The sequence below is a fragment of the Physeter macrocephalus genome, chromosome 20 (assembly GCF_002837175.3).
Source record: "Physeter macrocephalus isolate SW-GA chromosome 20, ASM283717v5, whole genome shotgun sequence".
NCBI classification, from domain to species: domain Eukaryota; kingdom Metazoa; phylum Chordata; class Mammalia; order Artiodactyla; family Physeteridae; genus Physeter; species Physeter macrocephalus.
This window is the reverse complement of record NC_041233.1, coordinates 51,441,661-51,465,343: the sequence shown is the minus strand read 5'-3', so window position 1 is coordinate 51,465,343 and position 23,683 is coordinate 51,441,661. Positions and strand designations below refer to the sequence as shown.

Below are 23,683 nucleotides of genomic sequence, written 5' to 3'. Positions count from 1 at the left end.
ACAATTACCAATTATTTCCTCCCTTTCCAAATTCTTCAGCAATCAAAAATAGAGGCTCTAAAATCAGGGATACAAGGTAAACTTCCCGCAAACCAGCTGGCAGAAATGTGGTTGAAGCTGATCGATGAAGTCATAGAAGACACAAGGTATAGCGATCGTATTCGTACTTGAGAATTCCCAGCCGTGCTTGCCTCCCTTAAACTGTAAGGCCTGAAGAGTCTCTAGAATTTTCTATTGTTTGCCTGAAAAATGAATTTGAATCAGTCAAGCTTCTCAGAAGGCTGTCGCTGGAAGAGTCTCTGAATCACCAGCAGGAAAAGCTCCACTTTCCGATCGGGTGCCAATTCTAAAGCAGCCGAGGGAGGCTGAGGTCCCACTCCAGGAAATAGTCCCAGTGCGGCCTCCTGCAGGGGGTGGGGAAGCGGGGAGGGAGCTGATCTGCCTCCCAGAGGTCCTGGTGTGCCCCCCCCCCCCGCCCCAGGAAAGGTGACTCCTGGCTCCCACAGAAAATGGGATCTGGGGGTGGGGCATTGATATTACCATTTAGAACAGCGTTCCGAATTCATAAACACAATTTTAGCAACAGCCTTTTTACTCGCTCTTTTACTGGATGCCTAATGAGTACTCTGGCCAAGCCTCCCTTAGGTGAAGGCAAAAGATTCGACCCAAAAGCCAGAGAACCTTTCGTAACTGTGACTTAGGGTAACTGCTCAGATCTCAGGGTATTTGTAAATCAAAGGGGGAAGTGATCATTCTAAACTCATTTTAAATGTTGGCCGATAGAGCAGTGGTCAGGGAAGTTCCAAAAGAAAACCATATTCAATACTTCTGACCAGCAGCAGGAACCAGGGCTGTCCAGCAGCCCCTACCCCAGACCCCAAGCTCGTAACCCAAAGTCTCCCAGTCTTCTTGTGCCCTCTAGTGGTTTAGCTAGGTAACTGTCATGCAGCTGAGATCAAAGTATTGCTGGGTGCTTGTTTGAATTCAGAGAATTTATATCTGGGTCCTAAGAGGTCATCTCTTCCAGTCCCCTTATTTTATAGATGAGAAAACAGAGGCCCAAGGAGGTGAAATGACCCATCTGAGGCCCAAAGTTGGGTTTATTCGCATAACTTCTTTTCCTGCTACGTGTTTCCCCACCATCAGCATCTATTTGTTGAAGGTCTTATGTGTGACCTCTGAGCTAGCAGCTTCTGTCTATATTTTTGCCTCAGAGAATCACTTCAGGGACTTAACATTTCCAATGCATTGCCATAATTACCGATGCAACCAAACAAAAACATTTGGTAATACTTTTCATGTAGAAAATGCCTGTGAATTTTAAGAGATATCTATTTATACTGTTTTTGAATAATTGGTTTTTGAAGAATCCAATTGGGCACTTTTTAATTTTAGGAAATTTGTGTTTAAGGGAAGTCATTTAGGATTTCCTTCATTTAAGAAGCTGGGTAAGGTTCTTCCCTGGTGGTCCAGTGGGTAAGACTCCTTGCTCCCAATGCAAGGGTCCCGGGTTCGATCCCTGGTCGGGGAACTAGATCCCGCATGCATGCCGCAACTAAGACTCCCCATGCCACAACTAAGAAGCCCACATGCCGCAACTAAGAGTCCGCATGCAGCAACTAAGAAGTCCATATGCCGCAACTAAGAAATCTGCATGGCGCCACTAAGAGTCTGCATGCCGCGACTAAGAAGTCCGCATGCTGCAACTAAAAAGATCCTGCATGCCGCAGCGAAGATCTCGAGTGCTGCAACTAAGACCTGGTGTGGCCAAATAAATTAATAAATAAGTATATATATTTTTAAAAAGCCGGGTAAAATTCTAACCAATGAAAATTCTAGGTAGAAACAATGTGAGCAGAATTTCCTGGAATAGGTGACATCCTCACCATGTGACCCCATCAGCAACCCTTGTGAGAGGGGGGCCCTGGCAGAAAAAGTCTAATCCTGGCTCCAGCTCAGCTGTTCTAGTGGGAGCTTGACCTACACAAGTGGTTCTTAACGTTTTTGGGAGGCAATAGACCCCTCTGAGTACCTGATGAGATGATGGCAACATCATTTAGACTTTACTATGCGATAGGCATTGCTCTAAAGGCTCCCCATATATTAATTCATTTACTTCTCACCACAACCCTAAAAGGTAGTTATTATTTTCCCACATTTGAAGATAGGAAAACAAGAGATTAAGTAATTGGTCAAGATCACAGAACTAGTAAATGGTGGAACCCAGATTTTTACCCAGATAGTCAGCTCCAAAGCCTGTGTTCTTCATCATGATGTCGTCTTCATCATGATGTCACACTGCCTGTCAACACAGACAGACACTTTTCTTTATAAGTTCCAGGGATTCACAGACCTCCAGAGGCCCACCCGCAGACTGCCTAGGGGTGCATGGGCCCTAGGTTAAGAAGCCTTCCGCTAAGTGATCTCTAACGTCCATTCTTCTCCTTCATTTTGTGGGTCTGTACGGTGATCATAGGAAGCAAAAGAAGGCAAGGCCAGTTCCTCCCAACTGCTGCCACTGTTTCCATCTTCTTCCCAGGGACTCCACGGGCCTTGGGTCAAACCCAAGGAATCGCTTTGGAATTTTCATCCCCCTGCATTCCCCATGAGAGTTAGGAGAGTCTGTCTGGCAGGTCTGCCCTTAAAGCCACATACACTCACCTTCAGCTTAAACCTGGTCACACTTTGTGGAGTCTATTAGGAAATTGATGTGGTTTGTGTGATGGAAACTAGCCGTAAATGAACTTGACAGTCCTGAAGCCTAGCAAGCTCTTCTGCATATTCTCTGGTTCTTTTTCCTTTTTTAGATACACATTGCCTCTCATGGAAGGAAAACCTAATGTCACAGTTCTTGATACTCACATCCAAAAGCTGCGATCCAGAGCTCTCTCCCAGATACACGAGGCAGCTGTGAGGATGAGGTCTGAGGCCACAGAGGTGAAGTCCACATTGGCAGAAATCGAGGACTGGCTCGATAAATTAATGCAACTGACTGAAGAGGTAAGGCTTTTAAACTACACTTGACATGGAGGAGGGATTCTGTAGAAGCGCACCAGGGATAGAGATGGTAGTAGGAAAATCTAGCGCATTGTCTTGCATATTGAGCAGATCTAAAGCATGATGAAATCGAGGCATTACCGGGCTGAGGTGCTAATGGATGCATCATTGAGGTCAGGGCAGAAGAAGAATTTTGAGCTGGTTGTCCTAGAAAAGTCTTCATAGTGGACAAATCATTACCAGTGTCATGGTACAATCAGAATATTTCAATTAGAGTGATATAGTAGCAGATCTGTATAGTACCTTTGTTTGGGATTGGGAAGACCTGGCTTTGATTCCCAGATCTACCATGTTTAACCTTGGCCAAGGTACTCAACCTCTCCAAGCCTCAGTTCCCCATACAGTAAATGGAGATAAAACACAGCATTGCTTTATGAAGATTAAAGAAGGTGAAGAGCGTAAAGGCCTTAGCACAGTGTGGGGCGCACAGTGAGGGGCTCACAGTGAGTGCTGGATAACTGTTGGCTGCCATTGACCTCTGTGGGTTGGAAGAACAAGGGAGTAGAAGACCCTTCCTACTGACCTTCAAAGGTGGGGGGTGGAGGGTGGGTAGTAATATATTTGTGGATAGAAATACATTTGAAAAACACACATGTGATTACAGGAAATTTTTATTTTTTACTTTAGGCCTTGGTACTTTCAAAGTTTTTTTTATAGTGAACTTATATCACCTTTATAATCAGAAAAAAAAGAGGTTTAAAAAAACTAAGTTAATATTTCATATTTGGAAAATATCAAATTGTGAGGTAGAGATGCTCTATGTCCTATGAAATACATGAAGCCTGTAACCCCTGGACTGCCGTCTATGGCTTTCTTCAAATGATGGGAGAGATAAAAGGGGGTATTTTCCAAAATTCCTCTCAGAGCTCTGTAGATAGGGCCTTTGGCAGGTGAAGCTCCTCTTCTGCTTCCCTCTTTTCCCTTTGGCCAGTCACAGGCTGCCTCCCAGCCCTGCAAGCTGTGGTCCCGGAAGATGTGAGAGTCAGGAATTTGGGCAGAGCCCTAACCACTGTGTTTCTTTGCTAAATGGAGCCCTGAGGGTCCAGGCTGCAGGGTCTGTGGTGTCTCTGCATTTAGACTAACTATAGCTGTGCTTCCTTTTCCATCCACTCACGTGACCAGCCTCAGAACAGCATGCCTGACATCATCATTTGGATGATCCGGGGAGAGAAAAGATTGGCCTACGCACGCATTCCCGCGCATCAGGTTTTATACTCCACCAGTGGTGACAACGCATCTGGGAAATACTGTGGGAAAACCCAAACCATCTTTCTGAAGGTATGGCTTCGTCACTGTGTAATGTGAAAGACTTAAGTGCAAAACCCATATTCCCAAGAAGGGCTGATTTATATTATTTGCCAGTCATTGAGTGGCTAGGGCAATTGTGATCCATTTCAGCCTATTCTGGCATTTCCTCTAGGGTGGTAATTCCCAGAGTGGCCTGAGGTCTGCTGGCTTCAAACAAGGACACTTCCATAGAGGTCTCTGTGACACTAATGTTAATATGGCATTGTGAATGCTTTGCTTTCTGGAATGATTTTCTACTTACTTCTAATGTCTCATATGAAGCAGTGCCTCTCTTCCTTTCTAGTGAGCGTTTGGGAAGCAGAAAAAAAGGGAAGGTACTTATAGATAGTCCATGGAATCTATACCCTAACCAAATGGGTCCTCAAATTGAAAAATTTTGAGAATTACTATTTTAGGGCCAGGGTTCTGAACATTTTTTGGAGTCATAGACTCCTTTAAGAGCCTGATGAAAGCTACTGGCCCTCTCTTCCAAAAGAATGCACATCTCCGATGCATCCGATATTTTGCATCCAATTCAGGGGCTTCGTAGAACCCATAAATCCATCCCAGGACCCTGGATTAAGAACTTCCCTTATGTGCCTAAGGAGAACCAGAGGAGGGCCTGGGGATGGAAACAAAGAGATCCAAATAGTTGCCAGATGCAAGTTTTACATCCCTCTCCCTGCCAGACTCCAACCGAGTTCCTTGGAATTTCAGGGAGAGGAAAATAATTCAAAAGGAGAAAAAGCAGTCAGGGTAGAGTGTTCTCTTAAAACAGGGAGATGTTTTGGTCTTTAATCAAGAGGGTGAAAATAGAACCAGAATGATTATCTTCTTTCAAGTGTCTCTTGGTGGAATAAATTTTACTTAAGATAGAACCACAATTATAATTGACCTCAGCAGTGCGTGGAAGCAAACTGATTAATAAATGAAACTTCACAGGGGGTGGGAGAGCTCTGTAGATAGGGCCTTTGGCAGGTGAAGCTCCCCTTCTGCTTCCTTCTTTCCCTTTGGCCAGTCACAGGCTGCCTCCCAGCCCTGCAAGCTGTGGTCCTAGAAGATGTGAGTGTCAGGAATTTGGGCAGAGCCCTAACCACTGTGTTTCTTTGCTAAATGCAGCCCTGAGGGTCCAGCCTGCAGTGGTGTTCCCTGCATTAGGTTTCCGAACTCAGTGGATAAACAGCAAAATGCTTTTAAGAGATATATTTATTGATTTTGTTAATACTTATTATCCAGTTTAGGGAGTTATTTAATTCAGTGGGTTTTTTGTTGGTCTTAGGGCCCCTTTCACTCTTAAAAAAGTCATTGGAGACCCCAGAGAGCATTTGTGTATGTGAGTTACATCTATCAATATTTACTGTAATAGAAATTAAAACTGACAAATAAACAATAATAAATCCATTATAGGTTAACATAAACTATATATTTTTATAAAATATAACTATTTTCTTTTAAAAATCAGAGAGCAGAGTGATACCATTTTGCATTTTTGCAAACCTGGCTTCACAGAAATATAACTGGATTCTCAAAACTGCTTCTACGTTTCGTCCGATGGACTAAGTTGCTTGGTTGAAGTATATGAAGAGAATCTGGCCCCACACAGATAGGTATTTGGAAAAGGGAGGAGTATTTTAATAACTTTTTCAGATAATTATGGGTACTCATCTTTGATACAATACCAAACTCAAGTGGTAGCTTTTAAAAGGTTAATTCCATGTGGAATCTGACCTATATCAGTGAACTTTTCATTCTCTGCTACCTTAAAATCCATGGTCTATCTTGTACTTTGAATGGTTCTTTTAGCCATGCATGATTTTGTAACATTAAGCATTCATTTGGAAAATATTGATTCACTGAGTTATGCAAATCTTCCTAATGTTGACACATTTCATCATAGAATATTTTTAAAAATCACATTCATTGGGACTTCCTTGGTGGCACAGTGGTTAAGAATCCGCCTGCCAATGCAGGGCACACGGGTTCGAGCCCTGGTCCGGGAAGATCCCACATACCACAGAGCAACTAAGCCCGTGTGCCACAACTACTGAGCCTGTGCTCTAGAGCCCGTGAGCCATAACTACTGAGCCTGCATGCCACAACTACTGAAGCCCGCACGCCTAGAGCCTGTGCTCCGCAACAAGAGAAGCCACCGCAATGAGAAGCCCGCGCGCCGCAACAGAGCAGCGCCCGCTCACTGCAACTAGAGAGAAGCCCACGCGCAGCAACGAAGACCCAAAGCAGCCAAAAATAAATAAATAAATAGAAAAAAAAATCACATTCATTGATATCACTTACAAGAAAAGCCCTTATGTATTGGGATGCTATCAAGCTCACCCACCGAGACAGAAACAAATTTTCCAAAATTCTAATTTTAACTTGAAACCTTGAATTTTATCCTTGCAACAAAATACAGTCACCTATTATCCTTGAAATGACAGGCTCGCTTTGTTTATTTTCAAGAAAATGTCTGCCCCATATAAGTATGAATAACCATATTTGTCAGCCAATCACTGTTTCAGGAAGGAAAGGTATTCTATTTCAAAAAAAAAAAAAAGGCTAGTTCAGTTCACAGCTCAATTGCATAAGTTTTTTTTCTCAGAACATACACTACTATGCAGCAGAATTTCATCACACAAAATATTAAAAAGACATGTATTCAGGGATCACGATTTAGGATTAGCCATTTTTACTGCTTTATCAAAGTAATTAATAAGTAAAACTGGCATTTTGTTTTCTTCACTGAGAGTGATGAAGAAAACTACTACTACCAGTGCAGGTCGGTGTTACTGTCTTGATTCCTGCTACAGTGCTTGGAGTTTTATCCACCATTGCTTTTGCACCATCAGAGCAAATGTCAATACGGTGAAAAAAGCAAGTAACATCCTAGTATTATTAGGAAAATAGTTTTGACCTTGTGAGCCTCCTGAAAAGGTCTCAGGGACACCCAGGTGTTCCTGCTTTACTTGTTATTTTAATCTTTGCAGAAGGGTCATTTGGAAATATTTTAACTGCACAAACGAAAATTTGTCTGCTGAAAACAATGATTAGATGTTCAGTCTACTTTTGTTTTGAGCTTAATGCACAGCCTGTACTGTGCCCAGTGTAACGGGTCATGTTATTTTGCATCTCACAGTACCCACAGGAAAAAAACAATGGACCAAAGGTGCCTGTGGAGTTGCGTGTGAACATCTGGCTGGGCTTAAGTGCTGTTGAGAAGAAGTTCAATAGCTTCGCAGAAGGAACATTCACCGTCTTTGCTGAAATGGTACATTTAATGACATCACTCTTTTCCTCTTTGTGTGGGAGTACTTTACTTTTCATCCTAAGGGAAAATATTCAGATGTCAAACCAGCCACCACCATAATCGCTACCTAAAACCCCACATTCAAGGGCCCTTAACTAAGGTGGTAGGGAAAGATTGACTGGAGGTCTACATTGGGACACCCCAGAGTGATTCACACACACACGAGCAACCCAGGAATGAGGACGCCTGAGAGGTGCCGACCTTGAGAAGCCTGCTTGGGGTGTGGAGTGGTTTTTTTTTTTTTTTTTTTCATTGAAAATATAGTTGATACAGCAAAGTGTCTGGAGTCTTTAAACCACAGAAGACTCACTCCTCAGTTGGGGAAGCCTCAGAGGGGTTTGCCCAAGGGCAAAGGAAATGCTGCCCGGATACTTGAAAAACAATAGAGATGATTTGTAAATCCTTCACTGAGTTAAAAATCCGTTTAGCTAATTAGAAATCTCATTAGAGTTAAACCAATGAAAATAATTTTCACAAACTTTTACAGCTAAAAGTGGCGTTAGTTGGATTTCTTTTTTTACTGAAAGTACTTATTGTTGTAAATTTATTAGATATATTCAGTGGGTCTCTCCTGACAATTTTCAGATGAGCTCCATTCTTTTACAGATAGGCCTTCATGCTCAAATAATTGGGGAGAAGGCTATCTTCATTCTAGCTAATTTGTAATTGTGTTTCTGCTGCCACTATGCCTGACCACTGGTTTAGGATTGTGGTTCTGATGTGCTTGCTGGGCGAGAAAACCCATGGCCATCTTTTAGTTTTGCTTTTTTAAATTTAACAGTGCCTGGCACATAGTAGGCTCCTATAAATATTTATTAAATCAATAAATGGTGACAGAATTCATCCATCCATCCATCCACCCGTCCAAGCTTTTAGGGAGTGATGGCTTTAGGTCGGGCACAGAGGCAGAGGCTGAAGATGATGAAGCAGCCAAGCCCTGTCCTCAAGGAGCTCAAAATCTATCACAGTAATAAAACTGGGTGTCTTGTTCAAAAGAATCCCACCCGAGGATGGTGATTCTGTAGCTGAGTTAGGGATTAGCACCTGCAATGTGGGTGGATACGGGGCATCGAGGTCCACTTTGAGAAGCAGTGAAACCCATGGGAAACACACACAAAGTCCTTAGGATGCAAGCTTTGAAGTGCGACTGGAGAGAAATAGAGGGCGGGCTGGAGGCCTCAGGGGAGGCCCTGAGTCACAGACGTTGACGGTCAGTCATCTGGGCGGTGTGGAGGGGGCATCAGAGCACATGTGGGAGGCGCTTGCTCCTGCCCTCCTGTGGGATTTCTCGGCATCCACCTGCCCTACAGCTCTGTGGCTGGGGCCCAGAGAAGCTAGCACTGAGCAAGGAGCAACCCTTCCTCTGTTTCCCGTTTCCAGATCCTTCCTTGCATAGAGTGAACTCTAGTTTCAGCAGGTGTAGAGATGATCCACCCATTTTAGTTGTTTTGCGTGACACTAGTTTCTCCAAATTCTAACAGCCTCTGAGTACGAGAAGGGGCACATTAATGACAGTAATGGAAATTTCACTGGTTCTTGCCTTCCTGGGCTAATACCAGCCCTCAGTTCTCTGCAAAAATCCCCCCCCCCCCGCAAATTTCTGGAGGTCTCACTAGTGCTGTCTTAGATATTGCTCTGAGCTTTAGGCACAAGGGGCTGTGAGACTTGGGGGCACATGCATGGCTTCTTTGGTTTCCAAGTGACAAGGACACAGAATGGAGGAGCAGTTCCTGCCACTTCTGCTTGGAAGCCAGCATGGCTGTAGTATAATCCAGGTGAGGACCTTGGCATGGACAAGACGGCAGCAGCAGCAATGGAGATGGGAGCCTCGTGTGGCTTTGGGGCCTTTAACTAGCAGCTGTGGGGCGAGACCATTAGCACAAGTGAAGCACCTCAGAGACCTCCAGTTTCCTCATCAGGCCCCTGCCCAAACTTCTTTCATCATCCTTCAGCCAAAAACTCCCCTGCTGCTTATGCAAATCATCTTCTCAGTGAGCTCATCAGCAGACAAAGATATCAGCTTGGACCCAAACAGAGACTCTCACCACTGGCAAATCTCAACCCTCTTTATGGTTGACATAGTGAAAAACAGACCACTGTAGATTTTATAAATTCTATCTTAGAAAGGAATGCGCGGTAAACCTGGGTCTGCCATTGCCACAAAACCTGCTTCCAGAAAGGTCTTGGTCTACTCACCATACTCCAGAGGGGATGAAGGCTCAGAATTTTTAGGCCACATAAAAGCTGGGTGCTAAAGGACCTTCATGTTTCAGATGGGTTCTTTGTGCTGCCCAGGAAATGTATCATTAATTATAATATTGTTTCTGTGGGGAAATGTGCCCAAGTTCTCAGCAGCAGACTTATAAATAAAGTTTTAGAAGACTACATGTTCATAAATTGAGGACTTTTGTAGGCATCTAGAAGATTAGGTTCGGAGCACTATTTGGAGCCATTGAAAATAATGGTAGAAACAACTAGCATGATATATCAATGTTTACAAAGCACTTTCACAATCATTTGTACATTTGAACTTCACAACAACCCTATGAGAAAGGTAGTATTATCCTCAGTTTACAGATCAGAACACTGAGTCTTAGACAGATGAATGATTTACCGAAGTTGCATGATCAGCAACAGTGCAACTTAGGTCCATACCTTCTGAATATAAAGCTTTTTCACTTTTCCTCATTGTTTAGCCTAGGTCCTAGATGGACTTGCAAATTTATGTGTTGGCTTTATTTCTTGCTCCCTGATGATGTTTCTCCAATTTCTTTTTAATAGTATGAAAATCAAGCTCTTATGTTTGGAAAATGGGGCACTTCTGGATTAGTGGGTCGTCATAAATTTTCTGATGTCACAGGAAAAATAAAACTCAAGAGGGAATTCTTTTTGCCTCCAAAAGGCTGGGAATGGGAAGGAGACTGGATAGTTGATCCTGAAAAAAGGTAAGTTTTTCATTTTCTGAGAAAAAAGGATGGTAATGAAGTCTTTCCTTAGAAATTGCTAAGTGAATCTTCTCCATCGTCATTCTTTTTTTTTTTTTTTTTTTTTTTGTGGTACGCGGGCCTCTCACTGCTGTGGCCTCTCCCGTTGCGGAGCACAGGCTCCGGACACTCAGGCTCAGCGGCCATGGCTCAAGGGCCCAGCCGCTCCGCGGCATGTGGGATCTTCCCGGACCGGGGCACGAACCCGCGTCCTCCGCATTGGCAGGTGGACTCTCAACCACTGCGCCACCAGGGAAGCCCTCTATCATCATTCTTGATCCTATTTACATAACACCCACTGAGCAGAAGTAAGTCCACAGAAACTCACAGAAACTTGAAAGATGTCGTCAATGTCCCATAATAAAACAAAGAAGTATAAACAGCACCTGGTACTAACATTACTGAGAACTTATTACATGTGAATGTGTGAAGCAATGGGCTAAACACATGCATCATCTTACTGAATGTGGATTGCAATCCTACAAGATAGGTAGTGTCAAAAATCATGAAGAGTCTGAGATTTTTATCCTACTTGCAAGCTAGCAAGGTCACCTGCCACAGTATCGTGGATGTTGGCAGGAGACACAAGACTCCTAAAGCAGAGACAAAGGACTCTATTGCCCACAGCAAATAGTAGTACCGGAGTATCAACATTTGCTCCTGTTCTCCAAGCCCCAATTCCCACAGGGCGACAAAAAGAGGGCCAGGTGACACTTGCACATGAAGTGGATTGTATAATAGGAAAAGAACCCTGAGCTTAGGGCACCTGAATCCTTTATAATGGGTAGGTAGTAAGCATGCTGGCCCTTTGCTCTAGAGAGAAACACTATGTCTTCCGAGGTTGTTCCTCATATAAACGTCCTGGAGAAGATAGTCTCTAACAAAGGTCATGGAGCCTGTGTTTAGACTCACAAAGAATTATCTCCCAACAAAAAATAGTATTATCTCCACTTTACAGATGGAACTGAGACCTAGAGGGATTAAGTCACTTGTCCAAAGGCACACAGACTGGGTGAGTGGTGTAGACAGGGCTAGAACCCAAATCCAGCCTGGGCACCAAAACCAGCTCTCAACTGTTATGCTGGAATGTCTGCAGGAAACAGTCGAGGGCATAGTTCAAGTGGATGAATTGTATCGTATGTGAATTATATGTCAAAGGCTATTATTAAACAGGAAGAAAGAAACCGTACAGGGGGCAAGCATGTGTCCCCTGGAGTCCGGAGGAAACCAAAGCCTGGTTTCTACATGTTGCCAAAAGCACTGGAACCAGAATGCCCTCTTTTCTCCAGCTCAGGACAGTGTACTTGTGTTTGGAGGAAACAAGCTTGTGAAGTTGGATTTTAAGACCTTAAACTAGAGTTTTGCTCTCTCTGTCCACATTTGTTTCCCATAATGACACAGGATTAGGGCAGGAGGGAAAGAAGTGTGCTGGGTCTGGTCTGTTAAGACCCAATGTCTGCACATTATTGCTTTTAAACCATGACAACTTGCTTTGGATGGAGTTGGGGTTGCTGGTGAGGGGAAGGGAAATGGGGTTTGAGTTGGAAAGAAGGAAGGAAGGTTAGTGAGGACAGGGAAAGGCCGGGGGAATTGGGACTGGAAAAGCAGGGCAGAGCCTGTCGGAGCTGGATGGGACCCCAGAGGTGGCAGCCAGTTCTGTTCTCCTTCTCTGGGGCCCAGAGGAGTGATGGACAAGCCCAACTGATACAAAGGGTGGGAACTTTCTGTTTTCTGATTTCTTTCCAGTGCTTGATTCTAGGGGAGGATACAGCAGGGGAAAGATGTAGAGACAGTAAAAGGAAAAAAGAAACCTCACTTGAGTGGATACCTGGCAGAAGACTTAAGTCAAAGTTGGAACCTCTGTACTTGCTTCTCTGGGTTGTCAAAATAGTTCCAAATCCAAGAGGAAAATTGGCATGGCAGGGGGTCAGTATGGATTTCTCAAGTGCCCAAATGGACTTTGGAGTCTTAAATGACCTGGTTTGGCTGTCATCCCTACCTCGGAACTATCCAGAAAATGTAAACTCCTCCCTTCAGTTTGTGTTACGTAGGCCAAGCAAGCCATGAGTAAAAGTTTCCACACTAGGCCCCAGGAGACGGTCTCCATTCCATTTTTTAAAATAGGTGGAGAGAGGCAAGATGACTCTTTATTCGTTTGAACTGTTAGCCAAGAGTCTTGCTGAGAAAATGCTGAATGGCCCTGACCTGACACAGAAACAGAAGCCTGGTCCCTAGAGGAAGCTGCCCACAATGCTGTTTGCCCAGTCCCCACCCTAATTACTGGGCAGGAGCAACTCTGCTAATTTGAGAAGTTCTCTGTAATTTAGGGCTCGTTGTTCCAGCGGCCCCTCTTCAAAGGAATGTCAAAAGCTATTAGTACAAAGAAGAGTTTGGAGTGGAGAACCCAACGGGGGTAGGGCGAGGAGGGAACGGGGGCCACCCCCAGGGTGTAGATGTCTCCCCGCCATTGGAAATAGATGGGGTGGTCGGTGACCACCTTTGGTAATGTTTCTCCTTTGGTAACGCGAGCCTCCTGTCCCTCAGCTTGCTGACGGAGGCGGATGCGGGTCACACAGAGTTCACAGATGAAGTGTATCAGAACGAGAGTCGCTACCCTGGGGGCGAGTGGAAGCCGGCAGAGGACACCTATACGGATGCGGTGAGCGCAGCTCCCGGGGATAAGCCCTCCTGCGTGAGCTCGGAGAAACCATCGCTGGATGACCAACCACAAGGCGGGGCCGCCCGGTCTCTTCTGCTCTATCTCATGTCATAAAGCCTTCCCTTTATAACTGGAGCCTCCAAAGCGCATCTGTAATTAATTCCTATAGGAAAGACATGGGGCCTATTTAACTAGATGTTGGTACATGGTAAACTCTGGGTTGTGAAATTTTTTTTACTATATTTATTATGGAACTAGTTTTTAAAATCATAACAAATTGAATGCTCATGTCTTTAGAATGGTCAAACAGCATAAAAGGAAATTAAAAGTAATTCTTCTCCCTGATCCATATCCCACCCTCACCCCCAGAGATAACCATTGAACCTCTGATAGCAGTTTTCTGTTCCTATACAAATATATAACTTCTTTTTTTCCCCACCTGAATAGAATTGTGTTGTATGCACAGTTCTGCAACTTGTATTTTTCACATAATATATCTTGGACATCTTTTGATATCAATACATATAGATCTATGAGCCATTGAAAAAATTCCTACAGAGTGTTTTATTATATGTACCCCTCTATAATTTATTTAACTAATCCTCTCCTTGTGGATATTTAGGGGTTTTCCCCCCCAGTCTTTGTTTTTTATAAACAATATGACAATGAACATCTTTATACATACATTCTTATTCACTTATGAAAGTTTGTCTGTAGGAGAGGCACCTGTTGGCTTGGTCAAGGTTTCAATGCATATAAAATTTTGACAAATATTGGCAAACTACTTTCAAAGAGGTTGTACAAATTTATATTTCTAGCAATTGCATAGGGGGCTGTTTTTCTAGACACTCACCCTCCCACTTTAACATCTTTGTCAGTATATGAATAGATGGTATCCTGTTGTTATTTCAATTTTCACACTCTTAAATTGAAGCTATTTTTCTATGTTTACAGACCTCCTTTATTTCCTTTACTATGAACTTTTTTCATAACTATCAGTTTTAATGCAGAACTTAAGTCAATATTTCACGTAGACTTTGCTGTCTTACGTGATCAGCATGTACAACCTCCTGTAGCGTTACTCCATTCTTGAAAACGTGGTTTTCATGCTTTATCCATCTCTGATGGGTTCTCTACAATATAACCCCTCATAAAGAGTTGCATCATTTCATAATATTAAGTTGAACCATATGATGTTGCTGATATTTGATCATTTTTGACCTACAAAAACAATTTCCCATGGTTTAACATAACATATTCCCTAATAGTGGAAGCAGAAACTATTCTTTAAAAATCTAGTTATTGTTTAGCAATTGTGTATAAATAAAGATTATGGCTTTTTCTGAGAAAGATTGATGTGTATGATGGTATTGAAATGAGTGAGTCTATAGTTAAGTGTGAGGAATTCTATCTCACCTTTGCATCTTATTTAACACACTATGGCTTCTTTCTCTTCTTTTTTTTTTTTTAAGAATGGTGAGAAAGCAGCATCACCCAGCGAGCTCACTTGCCCTCCAGGTTGGGAATGGGAAGATGATGCATGGGTCTATGACATTAATCGTGCAGTGGATGAGAGAGGTAACATTTCAGACCTATTACCTGACCAGGGGCTCTCCAGCAATGCCTTGGTTAAAGTCAAGTTTCCTTGGGAGGGAGGAGTCTCACGCCCCCTTCGTCCAAGAGGACCAGGTCAGGTGGTGTTACCTGTGACTATTCAGACGCAAAATCTGAAGGACAAGCAAGTACTTGGACAGGTGCAGGGTGGGGGGCTGTCAAGAATGAAAGATACAAGGTAACAGGATGCCGGGTGGCTGGACTTTGAGATGCCGGGGATCCAATGAGAATTTGGGAAGGGACTGGAGTTTGGATCTTCTCTAGTCTAACCACGGCATACCATCCCTGGGAACATCACACTCAGGGGCCCCCTAACTCAGAAAGAAGAACTGCAAAATGCCTTAAAAGTCACCCTACTCAGCAATAATGCAGATTATTGACATAGCTTCTGGTAATATTTATCCTTTTCTTTTTAATTAATTAATTAATTTATTTATTTGCTTGCTTATTTATTTATTTATTTATTTTGGCTGAGTTGGGTCTTCATTGCTGCACGTGGGCTTTCTCTAGTTGCGGTGAGTGGGGTCTACTCTTTGTTGCGGCGCGCGGGCTTCTCATTGCCGTAGCTCCTCTTGTTGTGGAGCGCGGGCTCCAGGCTCACGAGCTTCAGTAGTTGTGGCACGCGGGCTCAGTAGTTGTGGCTCGCAGGCTCTAGAGCGCAGGCTCAGTCAGTAGTTGTGGCGCACGGGCTTAGTTGCTCTGCAGCATGTGAGATCTTCCCAGACCAGGGCTCGAACCCATGTCCCCTGCATTGGCAGGCAGATTCTTAACCACTGCGCCACCAGGGAAGTCTGATATTTTTCCTTTTCTACAAATAGTAATCTAAGGTTAAACAAACTAGAACATTTAGAATTATCAAGAGAGAAAATTTGACTTTTAAATTTCTTACAAGAGGGAATAGGACACACGAAAGAACTAGCATTGATAAGGAAGGTTTCAAATCGATTATAAGTTTCTTGATGATCTTGATGCACACACCAGGCCTTTTAATAATAGTTAATGTTTTTTGAGTGCAAACTATATGCTAATCATGGTCCTAGTGCTTTGCATGCATTATTTTGATTAATTCTTTTGAAAAAGGTATATTTTACCTTTCTGTTGGGGAAATTGGACCATCAGCAGGTTTACTAACTTGCAAGAAACTTTAAAAGTAAACAGCCCCCATGTGGTGATGCAGGGATTCGAACCCAGGCTGTTGACTACACAGGCCATGCCCTTCATCACTGTCCCCAAATGCCTCTTGCATTGTGCTTTACTCTTAGATGCACTCAATTACCATGAATGACTGGAAGTAGAAACATGGAGGAGAACCCCAGGGCCACAAAGGAAGCTTCTTGAAGAGGGATCCAGGGGAATAGGGCTGTATTCAGTTTGGCTGATTGCAGCAAAGTGATAGGAGCAGTGGCGTTCAATCATGACAGTGGAGAATGTTGGGGGGCAGAGAGTGACCGAATGATTCCTGGAACTTTACTTGGCAATCTGGCAAGTGCATCTCTTTTGGATAACCATTCACAAACTCTCTTCCAGGCTGGGAGTATGGAATTATCATTCCTCCTGATAATAAGCCCAAATCCTGGGTTGCAGCAGAAAAAATGTATCATACTCATAGACGCCGAAGGCTGGTCCGAAAACGCAAGAAAGATTTAACACAAACCACTTCAAGTACTGCAAGGGTAAGAGGAGCAATGGGAAGGAGCTGGGGGCTCCACCTTCCAGACCACACAGAACCATAGTTAACTGGGCTATTTCTACAGAAACCATTTGCCAGTCAAGGGCCTGATGCCCTGCTCAATGGTTATAAAAATGTATCCCCACCCCAAACCTGCTGATTTAGGAACTCTGAGGGTGGAGCCCAGCATTCCGTGTTTCAGTAAGTCTTCCAGGTGATTCTGAAGCAGGCTAAATAATGAGAACCACTCAAGAGGCAGTAGTAGAAACAAATTATTTTGGTAGCATAATGTAGTAGTGGCAATAGCTCAGGACTTGGAACAAGACACCTGAGGATTCAAATCCTGGCTTCATTTCCTTTCTCATCTGCAAAATGGATATAATATGCATCTAATTAGGGTATTATAGGCTTAAGTGGAATAATAATAAATAGAGTGGAAAAATAATACTCATAACAACAATAAGTGGTATGTTCTGTGTGCCTTTTGTGATGGTAGGTACGGAATATACATCATCTCCAATCCACAAAATCTGCATTTTTATCCTCATCTTACAGATAATGTTCACAGAGGTTAAATGGATTTACTTTAGGCCATGTGTCTAGTTAAGTGATAGAGTGTTTGAACCCAGGCTAAGGTCATTCCAAATACGACCTCTTTCTGTTCCACGAAGTGCCTGACTCATAGTAGATGTCATGAAGTGCCTTTTTATTAGATAGTGAGCTTTTTTGGTACTTCTAAGGTTCCAAAGCTCAGGACCTTGTTCCTAATAAATAATGGAGTAGAATGAATGAGCTAATGAATGAATATTTGTTTTGCAATCATCCTTATCCTGATAGGGTGAGAAGTTTCTAGAGGCACTTGACTCCCTCCTTCCACATGAGAGCACCGAGGTGAAGTGGAAAGAACACTGAGCCACCAGTCAGAAGACCAGAAACATGGCCCAGTTCTATTCTACCAAAGAGTATCGTTGAGACTTAGATCATGTTCCCTAACCTGCCTTACTCCTGGCTGCATAAAATATTTTGGTGTCACTAGTAATACTGCCAGAAGGTCAATTACAAGATTGTCCTTGACCTGGGTTTTCTGTGTATTCAAAGTTGAAAAAAATAACCCCTACATGGAACTCTTATTTCTGAGATCATAAATATTATTCAGTATTATTTTACATCCACTAAATCTAGTCATACTTTTAAGATATTTACATAAAATTTCCACCACTGAAATGTCAGCTACAGGAGGGCAAGGACCCTGTCTTTTTCTTCACTGCTTCCTCAGCTCTTAACCCAGTACCACACTTAGAGTTACTGAATGAATTGAAAAAAAAAAAAAAACACTGAAAACTGAGATAATTATATATAGTTTTTAAGATTAAAAGTGCTATCGTCGTTAGATAGTAGTTATTACAGAAGTAATATACCCTGATTTACTTATTAGCTATAGAAGCTATTACCTTAGACAAGACACTTAAACTCTAGGGAGGGTGGTATCGTTTTTTTCCCTCTCTCTATAAAATGGACATAATAATATTTTCCAAACTATATCATAATGGCAATGTTCTTATGAGCTAATGAAGTGAGGAAATAGAAAGCAATTTGGAAAAGAATCCATTTGCTTTACCCATTCCCTCATGCCGCCCCCAACCCCTGCTACCAAGTCTGAATAAGGTGCCCCTCCTGATGGTACAGCCACCACTCATTTCATTTCATCTCATTTCACTTTACTTGCCTGTTTGTCTCCCTCTATCCCCACAGTCCATCAGCTCTGCAAGGGCAGAGAGCCTGTCTATTTTGTTCTTTGTTGTGTCCCTGGCTCCTAGCCCAGTACTTTGGCACAGAGTAGATTTTCAATACGTATTTGTTGATGGATCACATAATCTGCTTTATCAATATAAGGAATATTGTTATTATGATTATTATCATTAAATGTTTTATTTCTATTATAGGCCATGGATGAAGTTAAAGACCAGGAGGGCTGGGAATACGCTTCTTTAATTGGCTGGAAATTTCACTGGAAACAGCGTAGTTCAGATACCTTTCGTCGCAGATGCTGGAGGAGAAAAATGGCTCCTTCAGAAATGCATGGCGCAGCTGCCATCTTTAAACTTGAAGGTGCCCTTGTAAGTAATAAATAGCCAAAATTCAAATCATATTCGCAGAGGGAAAATACATGAGTGTTGGATATAATACCATCGACTCCAATACTATAAGACTGCACATAATTTGGGAGAAAGCTGCACATCCTAGGTGCTCGATAATTTTTGTAGAATGAATAGACCATTCACATATGAAAGGTTCTAAGAAGCACATTTAATATTGTTTCATCTAGCCTTTTCCGAGTATATCTGTTCCAAAACCTTTGCTTCAGGTGACATCTGTTAACATCCCTTTGGATCATACTTTGGAAACTAGAACTGTTCAACAAACAAAGAAAGTTAAATATGCAGATGTGAGGGGAAGGAAAATGGAAGGATGCTTTCAAAATTGGAGAACAATTCATATGGAAGCACAATAAAAAGGCAGAGAAGAAAAAAGCACAAAGGTGGAAGGAATGAATAAGAAAATGGTCATGGTTGATTTAAAACAATGTGGTAGTCAGGGACCATTTTTTAGAAATTTGTGTTTGGACGCAACCTATTTTTATATTTCTACACAGTGACCCTTCTCTGTTCTTTTCCTCCTCCCTTCCTTTTAATCCACTTATGTATCCTTTATGCTCCTCCTTTTTTTTTTTCCCTTCACTGGCAGGGTTTGGCTTTGTGGGGTAGAAAGGCTGGCTTCGACTTCCTGCTCTGTCTCTGTCCTGGGCTTTATTCATCTTTAAAAAAAAAATGGAGTGATTGGATGAAGAAAATCTCTTTTAAAAGCGACCATTCCATTTGTTTGTAATTCTTACCTCTTCTTTTGTTTTTAGGCATTGTTAATTGGTTTTCCTGACTTTTATTTTAGGGTGCAGATACTACCGAGGATGGAGATGAAAAGACTGTAGAAAAACAGAAACCCAGTGCCACTGCTGTGTTTGGAGCAAACACTCCCATTGTTTCCTGTAATTTTGACAGTAAGTTTTAAACATGTATTTGTGTTTTTCACTTCTATGACGTTCGTCTCAAGGAAACTCTTTGAATTCACCAAATATGATAGATAAAAATCCCTTTATGCAAATGTGACTTTCATTTTCATCACTTGATGGAGACGATTTTTTAAAATACAGTTTTCAAAGTTATGTTTGCGGTAGAGGGTGGTCAAATCATTGATTTCAACATAGTCTGTCTGATATGTACTCATGCTACCTATTAAGCTCCTGCAAAAGATTATTCTAATTTGAAAAAATGTTCAAAAAGTTAAGGTTGGTTTCAATGATAACCTTCAGGAATTCTGGAAGCAGACCTACTCTGTAATAATAATAGCAAATACTCATGTAAGTCTTAGCATATGCCAGGCACTCTACGTATAATAACTCATTTAATTCTTATAACTACCCTAGAAGGTAAGTACTATTACTGGTCCCAGTTTTACAGGAGGAAACCAAGTGCAGAAAGATTAAATGACTTGACCAAGATCTTATAGCTTGTAAGCACTACAGACAAGATTTGAACTCAAGTAGTCTGGTTCCCAGAATCTGTGTAATGAATCAAAATGCTCTCCTGCCTCTCAAATTATGTGTGTTTGCAGGGGCAGAGAGGGGTGGCAGCATAGTGGGGAGGGTCGTATATGCATTAATATAATAATGATACGGAGTATAAAGTCTTTGAAATATCAAAGAAACGTTTAGCAGATAACCGTTTCCTAGATCTGGTGCTAAAATGGTCTGGAAAGCCCTATTTCTATAACTCCTAGAGACCAAGTGTCATTTTAAAGGTCGGCGATGACAAGCAGTACTCTAAATCCAGGTAGTTTACACCAGGAGTATGTTCTCCTGATTGACACACTTGCATTGAGCTTCCTGTAGTACTTTTCTTTTTTTTTTTTTTTGCGGTACGCGGGCCTCTCACTGCTGTGGCCTTTCCCGCTGATGAGCACAGGCTCCGGACGTGCAGGCTCTGCGGCATGTGGGATCCTCCCGGACCGGGTCACGAACCCGCGTCCCCTGCATCGGCAGGCGGACTCCCAGCCACTGCGCCACCAGGGAAGCCCTCCTGTAGTACTTTTTAAATAAGTTTCATTTTGCAGGAGACAGAACTACTATGGGAAGAAATGTCATCACCAGTGTATATGTGTTCTTTACCGTGGGGAAATAGATTTGGGTAACCCATTTATCTGAAACATATATTATCTCCAAATAGAAATACAGTGTTCTGTTTCTTGTAAGTAACCTCCATCCTGTTCTTTTTAGGAGTCTACATTTACCATCTGCGTTGCTATATCTATCAAGCCAGAAACCTCATGGCTCTAGACAAGGATAGCTTTTCAGGTAAATGGAAAAAGTCTCCATCTCACATGTTACTACACAGCAACACAGCAGGCTAGCTTGATTCTACTTTTCATCAAGTGGATGCTTTGAGTTATTTCTCACAACAACAAAAAGCCTTTCTGTATTGAGAGTAGTTTGATATGCATGAAGTCAATTGCTCAGTCATTAGATACTTGCTGAGTATGCTGAGCATGGTTGCTGAGTGCTGGAGAAGAGTCATGGTCTTTTAATATTAATAATCATTAATTGATTAAGTGATTAAAAAAACACCTTAAGAAAAGCAGTTTCTGCTTTCTGTTTATAGCTGTGTTTTTACCCCTGGGCTCTTGGGTTAATTGGTAAGTCCTCACCTTTATATATATATTTTTTGTAGCTCTCTTAAGTTGACAAAAAGATCACCAGATCACCCATTCCCCTACTTTGGAGTCCATCTTGACCTCCTCTGCTGCCTGCTCCCCAATTCCCAGCACCATCAAACCATGAGGCTTCATCACCCCTCACACTGACACCCCAGCTGCTTTTGTTGCCTTTGGACTGGTTCTAAGAGGAAGGTTCTGGGCGCCTGCTGCTGGGGGATTTGTGCTGTTGCTAGTGGGACCACGAATAGTTCCTGGGCTCCCTGGGCTATAGGGGGAGCATGCTACTTCAGGACCTGAAGGCCATCAGAGCTTCCCTGGGGCTGCTATGGAAACAGCTCTAAGAGCAGTTACCTGACACTCCAGCATGCTTACATCAGTTGTGAGGTATGTTCCGAGCACTAATATTAACCAACATATGTGAATGGTTTCCTTTTCTCACAAATTAAAGCAGACTCAAGGTTATCTCTGTAATACACATCACCAAAATGGTTTTTGAAGGCATTTTTGAATATTCACCACCAGGGGGCACTCAATCATTGAAAGTCAAAGTTAGTTTCTCGACTGAAGTTGCATAAAACTCTAAGCACATTCCTTGCGGTTTGAGATAAAAGATACATCATCAGGACAAAAGCAAGGAATCCCATTCATAAGCTGCTGCAATGCTAAAAGCCAAGCACCCTTTTAGCTTATGCAAAAGTTTCAAGTTAGACAGCAGGGTATTGCTCAGACAGGTCAGCTCCCAAGCAGTTGCAAAAAGGTTTGGTGAAATTATTTAGCATGCAGGGGAAATGGATTACTTCTTTTTTTTTTTTCCTTATCTTTTTTCAGCTTTATTGAGATATAGTTGACAAATATAGTTGTCATATATTTAAAGTGTACAACGTGGTGATTTGATATATGTACACATTGTGGAAGGATTTCCACAACATTCATCGTCTCCCATATTTACCTGTTTTGTGAGTGTGTGAGAACACTTAAGTTCTACTTTCTTAGCAAATTCAAATTATACCATACAGTGTTAGCTGCAGTCACCATGTTATACATTAGATCCTCAGACCTTATTCATCTTGTAGGTGAAATTTATACCCTTTCACTAACTTCTCTCCATTTCCCCTGCCCCCAGGCACCCTGACAGCACCATTCTACCGCCTGTTTCTATGAGTTTGACTTTTTTTGTTTGTTTCACATATAAGTGATACCATGGAGTATTTGTGTTTCACTGTCTGGCTTATTCACTTAGCAGAATGCCCTCTAGGTTCATCCAGGTTGTCACAAATGGCAAAATTTCCTTCTTTTTTAAAGCGGAATTATATTTCATAGTTTGTATCCACCTATCTATATTTTTTTCTGTATTCATCTATAGGTTGGCTTTCATTTCTTTGGTGGTTTACTTTGCTGCACAGAACCTTTTTACGTTTGATGTTGTCCCACTTGTTTATTTTTGCTTTTGCTGCCTTTGCTTTTGGTGTCAAATTCAAAAAACCATAGCCAAGCCAGTGTCAAGGAGCCTACCCCTGTATTTTCTTCCAGGAGTTTTACCATTTCAGACTTCAGCCATGGCCCCCACTGTTACTCTTTTTTTCTGTTTTAGATCCATACGCTCATGTCTCCTTCCTTCATCGAAGTAAAACCACCGAGATCATCCACTCAACCCTGAATCCTACATGGGACCAAACGATTATATTTGATGAAATTGAAATTTATGGGGAACCCCAAACAGTCCTACAGAACCCACCCCAGGTTGTCATTGAACTTTTTGACAATGACCAAGTGGTAGGTAATTGAGAATTTCTAAGATGGCCAGGGGAATGATGGAGATTTATAGGGATGTTTGTCGGGGAATTTAAGGATTGCTTGTTTCTCTAGGGCAAAGATGAGTTTTTAGGACGAAGCATGTGCTCTCCTCTGGTGAAACTAAACTCAGAAATGGACATCACACCCAAACTTCTCTGGTACCCCGTAATGAATGGAGACAAAACCTGTGGGGATGTCCTTGTAACTGCAGAGCTGATCCTGAGGCACAAGGTACTTACTGAGTTCTCACTCATATATTTTTTCAGAGTAGCCAACCAAATCACTTGTTAACAACTCCAGGCACTATTTACTTGAACTAAAGGGAGGCATTGACATTTCCATGTTTGTTTCACAGGATGGCTCCAACCTTCCCATTCTTCCCTCGCAAAGGGCACCAAATCTGTACATGGTCCCCCAGGGCATCAGGCCTGTGGTTCAGCTCACTGCTGTTGAGGTATGCTGCTCACTCTGTTTTATTGATCAACTCAAATGGATGTGGCTATAGAAGTGGAATCTTTCGTATAGGAATGGAATCTTGCTGCATCTTC

At 42.4% G+C, this 23,683-nt stretch overlaps 1 protein-coding gene across 3 annotated transcripts in view; it reads left to right on the top strand.

The window, feature by feature from the left end:
- The window catches only part of MYOF (myoferlin), a 160,139-nt gene that overhangs the window by 94,774 nt on the left and 41,682 nt on the right, over nt 1-23,683 (top strand). For all 3 annotated transcript variants that reach the window (XM_007107116.4, XM_055081062.1, XM_007107117.4), the window contains exons 22-35: nt 40-146; nt 2,808-3,000; nt 4,180-4,335; nt 7,478-7,609; nt 10,430-10,593; nt 13,177-13,291; nt 14,764-14,869; nt 16,433-16,578; nt 18,518-18,691; nt 19,521-19,629; nt 20,905-20,982; nt 22,933-23,114; nt 23,208-23,366; nt 23,491-23,589. In XM_007107116.4, the coding sequence (XP_007107178.2) occupies nt 40-146; nt 2,808-3,000; nt 4,180-4,335; nt 7,478-7,609; nt 10,430-10,593; nt 13,177-13,291; nt 14,764-14,869; nt 16,433-16,578; nt 18,518-18,691; nt 19,521-19,629; nt 20,905-20,982; nt 22,933-23,114; nt 23,208-23,366; nt 23,491-23,589 (1,920 nt within the window). The remainder of the gene's footprint in view (nt 1-39; nt 147-2,807; nt 3,001-4,179; nt 4,336-7,477; nt 7,610-10,429; nt 10,594-13,176; nt 13,292-14,763; nt 14,870-16,432; nt 16,579-18,517; nt 18,692-19,520; nt 19,630-20,904; nt 20,983-22,932; nt 23,115-23,207; nt 23,367-23,490; nt 23,590-23,683) is intronic.